This window comes from Eulemur rufifrons, chromosome 9, assembly GCF_041146395.1.
Source record: "Eulemur rufifrons isolate Redbay chromosome 9, OSU_ERuf_1, whole genome shotgun sequence".
Lineage (NCBI taxonomy): Eukaryota > Metazoa > Chordata > Mammalia > Primates > Lemuridae > Eulemur > Eulemur rufifrons.
Window position 1 is genome coordinate 26813661 of NC_090991.1, and position 8217 is coordinate 26821877.

Consider the following 8217-nt stretch of genomic DNA (forward strand, 5'->3'; position numbering starts at 1 on the left):
CTCTCAAGTAGCTGGGACCACAGGCATGTGCCACCACACTCGGCTAATTTTTATTTTTTTTGTAGAGACAGGGGTCTCCCTTTGTTGTCCGAGGTAGTCTCGAACTTCTGGCCTCAAGTGATCCTCTGCCTTGGCCTCCCAAAGTGCTAGGATTACAGGTGTGAGCCACCACACCTGGCTTTTTTTTTTTTTAATCTCTTACCTCATTCATTGAATCAGCCAATATTTATTGTGTGTTATTTATGTGCCTGGCACTGTAAGACCTAGAGATATGATGGCAAATGAATAGCTAGTAATGTAATGCAATTGCCTACAAACATTTGCTCAATCACCCTATAAAAAAAATCAAGCATCATGAACCCCCCAATGTATGTATACTTCTTTATTATACATATATACATACACGCATACCATTTTCACTAATAATATTTTAGTATTTCTCTCTTTAGAGATGTAGTCTTACCATGTTGCCTAAGCTGACTCCTAGGCTCAAGGGATCCTCCTGCCTCACTCTGCTTTCTGAGGAGCTGAGACTACAGACACACTACCACTGCACCCGGCTAATACTTCAGTATTTCTTTAGGCAGTATTTCCTTATTTCATATATACCCATATTTCACATAATCTACTTAATTCTATTTTTGCTGATTTCTCAAATATTGATTATAACATCTTACAAAAAATCTAAGGTAACTAAGAGAACTTCAGGCTCTTAACTTTAGTTGTTTCTTATGCTTGCATTATCAATATTATGTCTAACCCATGATTTCTTTGCAGATATTTTTAAAAGCCAATTGTCCATTTCATGAGGGTTAATCTTGTTAAAACTAGGAAATATAATTCATAAATTCATTTAATCAGGCATAAGTAAACTGAAATACTTTGTAATGTCCTAAAAATTAGAGGAAAGATGCCACTGTCATCCCCACTCTGAGCTGCGGAAACTGTACTCCCTCAAAATACTTCATCTACTATGTTTGACGTGCAATCAGTTGTCATACAGAATAAGTTGCCAATCTCAATAAATATATCAAATATTAATAGCACTTAATTTCATATTTTGTATACAAGATTCTAGTATTTTCTTCCTTTGCCCCAATGAATTATTTTAGGTGCACCTCACTTTGAAGACCATTGGTCTAGTGAAGGAGCTATAAATATTTGTTGATAAAAAATAATGAATTTACAAAGTACTTACAGGAAGAATAGCGTTGGGTATTATGTAAGGGCACATGGAAGGGACTCCAAACTCACTGAGTGTGGGAATAGTGAATAAAGACATCCTAAAGGAAACAGTGTTAAACAGAGACCTAAAGAATGGATATGAGATTGGATGGGGTGGAGGTGAGAGTGGGTGCCAGGAGAGTATGGTATTACAAGCAGAGGGAATAGTGTACTATGTGCAGAAGTGAGAGCAAGCACAACACAAGCTAATATATTAGTAATCTAACATAGTTGAAGTGTACTTTCTAGAGGTATAGATGTGGGATGAAGTGGGTAGACAGTGATTCCAGAGATGAGGCTGACGAAGTAAAATTATAAGGCCTTACCTTTGGATTTTATCTGGAGGGCAAAGGAGAGATAGATGATAAAGGGTATGTAGTAAAGAATTTGGCCTTGCCCAAAGAGAAGTCTTGAGCAAAGCGTAACCTCTAATCCTCCAGAATTTCTGGAGTAACAAGAGTATTTTTGTTATTCACTGTGGGCCCTTTGGAGCACATGGAATCAGCCTGACCTCTGGGGAGGAAGGACTGGAAACTAAGTTCAACCATGGGGACAATCAGTCATAAGACTCAATTAAAATTCTAGATACTGAACTTCTTGAGTAGGCATACTTGGTGTAGTGCCATACATTCATGCTGGGAAGGTAATGCATCCATGAGGACAATAGGAGCTTCACATCTGCAACCCTCCCACACTGCACCCTATGCATCTCTTCCTTTGGCTGGTTCTAACAAGTAGTGTGTCCCTGTAATGAATCATATCCATGAGCATAATAGCTTTCAGCGAGTTCTATGAGTCCTTCTAGTGAATTATCAACTTTGAGGGTGGTTTTGAGAAACCTCCAAACTTGAAGTTGATGTCAGAGGTGAGGGTGGTCTTGTGCGGACTATTCCTTCTAACTTTGTATTTGGACCCTAACTCCTTACAATGGGGTAAGAAGTCTTGAGCAGACTTGGCAGTGTGGACGACTATGCCTTTAACCTCACAGTTTGGCTAATTCCAGGTAAAGGGTAAAAATGTTTAACCAATGTGACAATTAGACAATCTACATAATCTAGATTCTAGAAAAATCACCTTGGCTATGCTGGAGAAAATATATTACAAAAAGGTAAGACTGGCAAGAGATGGCAATGATGATGGGAATGGAGAGAGACATATTTATGAGATATTTACAAGGCAGAAATTAACAAGACTTGAATGAATGTGAGGGAGGAAAGGAGAAGTCAGGGAGTATCAGGTTTTGTTTGTTTTAGGGGAGGAAAAAGGGGCTGGAGTATTGAATTCAGTTTTGGACAGTTTAATTTGAGGAGCTTTTTAGACATCCAGGTGGAGCTATTCCATTACCAGTGAAAGCAGGGATGGAGATAGAGTTGGGAGCCTTTAGCATAACCTACAATACTGAAGTCATGTGAGAGACTGATAATGACTGGGACAAATAAGTCAACCAGATTAGAGAAGAAGGTCAAGGACAGAACACCAATATTAAAGGGATGGGCAGAATATTAAAAGCTCACAGAGAAGAAGTGTGGCAGCCTGAGAGTTAGGAAAAAAAAACCTGGAAAGTATGATTAACACTGAATGGTTGGCCGGGCGCGGTGGCTCACGCCTGTAATCCTAGCACTCTGGGAGGCCGAGGTGGGCGGATCATTTGAGCTCAGGAGTTCGAGACCAGCCTGAGCAAGAGCGAGACCCCATCTCTACTAAAAATAGAAAGAAATTATATGGACAGCTAAAAAAATATATATAGAAAAAATTAGCCGGGCATGGTGGCACATGCCTGTAGTCCCAGCTACTCGGGAGGCTGAGGCAGTAGGATCGCTTGAGCTCAGGAGTTTGAGGTTGCTGTGAGCTAGGCTAACGCCACGGCACTCACTCTAGCCGGGGCAACACAGTGAGACTCTGTCTCAAAAAAAAAAAAAAAAAAAAAAAAAAACAACACTGAATGGTATTTGTTTTCTTCTTTTTGCTTATATGAATTTTCTCCACTTCTTACAGTGAACATTACTTTTTAATAAGAAAAAATGTGTAATTTAAAAATGGATATAACTTGCATCCATGTATTTTTCCATTTATATATGTAAATGAGACAAAGTTAATGATTTTCTGACCTATCTCGAAGTCATTGACACACAATTCTATATAACTGAATTAGTAGTGTCTATAACTGATGATTTTCTTTTCCAAGCCATTTTTAAAGTGCCCACCCTCATTACTACTGCAAATCATCTGGAACTACTTAACTTTGCCAGGCTGCTGGGATATCTGTCACCCCCTTGGGAAGTTCAACAAACACTAAACGAATAACCGAGGAAACAACTGTTCTGAAAATGTGATGACATATAGCTCTAGTAAAGACTTCAGAGTATTTATTTCTTTTGGATTAAAACAAATAGATTTATCCCTAGTGTTGTATAGAGAATTAAATACATAGTATTGACCTATATAACCTGCAAAAGTAGCCCCAATAGTCAGTCATATCTGCTGTAAGATCAATTATAAATTTGCAAATTATTTCAAAGTTATAAAATACCTCACCTCCACTTTTTCAAAGAATCTCTCATTAACCTCAGAGATCCTAAGATTATGTCATTAGAAATTATTTTAATCTCTTGAAGGACATTTAAATTTAGAGAAAGGAATAAAACATAGGTCATTTTTATACAAGCAGCTAAGGTTCCAAATCACTGAAATTTCTTATTGACAAGTAACAGACTAACTTAGCAAAAGTTCTAAAGTATTACATGAATTTATTACTGATTCTTGAGATTTCATAAATTGGAACAAATTTGATTAAATGGCTCCTTAAAAAAGCATTTATAGTCCACAAGAGGTCTTTCTCATCCAAGGGGTTTTTTTTGCCATTTTTATTATTTTTTAAATGTTAAATATTATCTAGTAGAGGAATATCTAAGTACAATTTTCTCATTTTTGAAGCCTAAAGACAAAAACTTAACCCTAAATAGTATTGCTCTGAAAATGTTTAAGTTGCTAATTATAACTAAATTTTGTTCATTTAAACCTGGATCTTATCTAAGTAACTGCTTGTTTTAAGTTAGTCCTGAGCTGAGTTTACCAAAATGAAAAATGATACATTTCTACTGTTCTTATTCTAAAACCTGAGTGAAGCAAAATAGAGAAAAATAACGTCACTATATTACCTTCTTAAAAAGTAAAATTTCACCCAGTGTATACACAAATCAGTATTGAGAAGCACCTTTCTTTTTTCTTCAGAGAACTTCAATCTGTTTAACAGCTATATATTGTATATTTCTGAAATAATGACAGAAAAAACACACTAGAGACTTATGAAACGGGTATTAAATGCAGTGGTATTTTCTTCTCACACTGGTCCCAACTATCAGATTGGTGAATATACACTTCAGCTAACTTCATTTAGAAATGTTAGCACCATTTGACAGACATGAAACTGTTAAGAATTCCCAAATAAACGCAGTTAGTGGGCAAATGAGAAAATATTTAGGAAAAAAAAGCTTTCCCCAAATCAGCAATTCCAACATATTCATAATCAGATTATTTTAAAGTATTTCCTAGGAAATTTGAGAAACCAACATTTTAAATATATCAGTAAGAGTTTTGAGGTTCAGAGATTATACTGAAAAATGTTGGAATAATTTGTACATAATCTGTCAGTTCTGAATCTGGATTCATAGTTTTCTCATCTGTGAAATGAAGTTCTTGGAAGGAAAAATGATCTATCCCTGCAGAGTCTTCCAGTATCAATTCTTGTGACTTAAGTCATATGCTTTTCTTTTATAAATAAAAACTAAAAGCATCATTATAGTTTTTAAAACTGTTAAGGACCTTAAAGATACTTTACATAAACAAGCCAGCCATTTTACATCTGAATAAAAATTCATTAATAGAGTCTGTACAAAACACTGTACATATAATGAAATCTCTGATTTAAGGGAAAATATTTTCCAACTTTAATTTTGCTAGTTTTATTTCAAATCCAAACTTCTGTTCTCAACTGGATGGCTATGTTATTTTAATCCTTTTTCTAGTTTATATTTGTATGGCAATTAATCTTGCTTCCCTTCCACATGAAAAAACACACATCTTCTTACCATCATTCATTAAAAACAAAAAACCTTCTTGAATGGCAAATGTTCAGGGTTGTATTAAGCTAATCACCTTTTTCTGGACATTCTCTACTGTTTGATTTGTTTAATTCTGTAACTGCATTGGTAAAGGTAAAAATTAACTGTCAAAATAAAACTAGTCTGATGCTGAGATAAATTCCTTCACTTTGGTAAACATTTCCATTTTGTTTTAAGCAGGAAGCTTTATCTGTCTTTAGTGTAAAAAAAAAGACATTTCATAAGTCCTTTTCTATTATGGTTTACAAAGACTAGAAAGAAATACCTTAAAACGCTAATACTGTTTATGTCTGGGTGGTGGTGTTACACATTATTTTATTTTTTACATTTTTCCAAAAGCATTACTACTTTGGTAATCGAACAGTATTTTTACATTAAATTTTATGTAGCTTATAGTGCGAGACATCCACATAGTCTACTTCTACAATAGATTTGTTAAACGCTTTTTCCCTATTGATAGGAGGCTGGTTTAACAGGAGAATGATTTGATCACGTGTCTCTAGGTTGGATGAAGACAAAACAGCTTTATTTACCAGGCCCTGCTTTTATTTGGGCTTTTGGGAAAATCCAAGAAGTGAGTTTAAACTTAATTACAGCGAATCATGCAGTAGTAAACTTTTTGGGTGGCCAGAGTAACACCTTTCATTACAACTAACAGCTGAATGGTAAAAAGACTCCCAGGTTTACCAATGTTTTCAGAGACTTGTTAGTATTCTCCTCTGTCATTATTTCAGAACAATTCCATTTAAAAAGAAACGCAATTGTAAACCGCTTCTATTTCAGGCCCATAAAAACCAGAACTGGGCTGAAAGGCAAAGCCTTGACCTTTCTATTTTAGACTCGCATCTGTGTAGCTAAGCCATCTGCTTTCTCCCCACCCCATCTACTTAATGGACTGAAAATACTGCACCTAATTGCAATTTTATCGAAACGGCCTGGCTTCCACTTTAACGAATTATGACTCTGTCTTTCACCTGAAGGCTCGCTTGCACAATTTTGCTTACCCTTCCCTCCCCAATTCCTTCCCACCTCCCTCAATTAGGAGTTGTCAAATGTCTTTAAACTAAGATACTAGGCTTCCTTGTATTAAGCCATCTAAAGAGCTCTTCACTTTCAACATTGAGCACCTAACGGAAAATCTACTCCAGTATCTCCTCATATGGATATTATCATTGTTGCAGTTACGCAGGAGGCACCTCGCAGCCCAGCCTAGAAAGGAGTCGCATCTCTCCGCCACCAAACAACAAGGGACCCAGCCTGGGAAAAGACAGACTAGGGTGGCAGGAAACCTCCGGGAGAAAGAAGGGAGCTGGGAAGAGGGAGCTCAAGACTGGGAGGAAGGACCATCCAAGGCAGGAAGAGGAGAGGGTGTGTGAAGTGAAGCAAGAAGCGGTCGGCCGAGGTGAAGGGGGGTGAAGCGGCCGGGGCCCGGCGGGAGGGCGCGAGGGGCCCGGAGAGCGGCTCCAAGGCCGGGCGGGAGGCGCGGGGGCCGAGGCGGGCGTGGGCAGCTCGCAGCCGACCGCCCGAGTCCGAGCAGCGGGGGCGCTTTCAGCGGCGGCAGGCTCGGATACGGGGGAAAGGAACATAAAAGAGAGCAGTTTAAGGGGCCGAGGGAGCCGCGTCCGAGGCCGGCGCGGCGGGGACAGTGGGCCCACCCCCAGCCAAGCCCCGCTACTTAACTATTTGTAGAGCTGCTGCAGGCACAGGTCCAGGCTCTCGCCCTCCACCTCCTCGCGGATGATGCGTTCCGACAGCGGCCGCGGTAGTGGGGGCAACGGCGGCAGCTGGGGCTGCGGTGGGGGCGGCACGGCCGAGTGCCCCGGGGCTACTGCCGCTGCCTCCTCCTGCTCCTCGCCCTCTACCACCGCCGCCTCCTCCTCTTCCACCGCCTCCTCCTCAGGCTCCGGGTCTTGCTCCTGCTCCCTCTCCTCCGTCGCGGCTACCGTGGCCGCCTCCTCCCCGGGTTCCTCAATTGAAGCCTCGGCCGCCTCAGCTGCTACCAGTTCAGGCTCCGGCTCGGGCTCGGACTCGAGGTCGGGTTCCGGCTCCGGCTCGCCGCCGCCGCATGGTCCTCGAAACTCGCCCAGGAATAGCTCTAGGAAGCGCCGGTAAGTTTTCTCCTCAGGGATGCAGCCTGCCATCGCTGCTCATGCCCGGGGGCCGACCGGGGAGGGGGTGGGGTGGAAGCCCAGGAAGGGGAGGGGGCTGCTTTTGAGCCTCGGGCTCCCGCAAGGGCCGTTAACAGCCGCACCGGCACGAGCGATCAGCACTAGGTTGCCTGGAGAGGGCTCCCGCAGGCGTGCGCGCCGCCGAGCGCGGACGTGCGCGGCCCGGGGGCGGAGCGCGCCGTCCCTCTCAGGTCTGGAGGGAAAGTTGGCGGCGGGCGCGCGCGCAGGGTCCAGTGGCGGCCCACCCTCTATCCCTACAAGAGCTCAGCCCACGCTGCCTAGAGACTGTCACCATGGCAACCAGTTCTAATTAAGAATTTCAGGGTCCCTCCCCGTCGAGTCCGTGGAGTCGAAAGGACACTCGACTCGCCCGCTCTCCAACTCTGAATGTCTTTATTGGATGTGGATGAATTCCCTAGCCTCACGCGGTTAAGGTGAACTAAGACATGCCCAGTCTAGCTGTTGGTTCCCACTTGGTTTGCATTTATGTACTTCAGTTTCCTTATCTGTTCCTTCCTTGCCTTATGGTATCTTTTAAAAAATACCACACTGTGAACACCTTTTTGTTGATGACACCCACTAAATAAAGTTCGGGGAGAGGGGGGGCCTCAAACACCTACAAAGTGATAGGCTCCTTTGCATAAGTTCTCTTACTTGATTCTGTGAAGAAAATGATGTTATCTTCATTTCCCAAAAAGACGAAA

General features: G+C 41.4%; 1 protein-coding gene across 1 annotated transcript in view; it reads right to left on the reverse strand.

Annotated features, from left to right (window-relative positions):
- The window catches only part of PPM1E (protein phosphatase, Mg2+/Mn2+ dependent 1E), a 192136-nt gene extending 184650 nt beyond the window's left edge, over positions 1 to 7486 (reverse strand). Inside the window, exon 1 of the mRNA XM_069481115.1 lies at positions 7026 to 7486. Within this exon, the coding sequence (XP_069337216.1) occupies positions 7026 to 7486 (461 nt within the window). The remainder of the gene's footprint in view (positions 1 to 7025) is intronic.
- Positions 7487 to 8217: the final 731 nt, after the last annotated feature.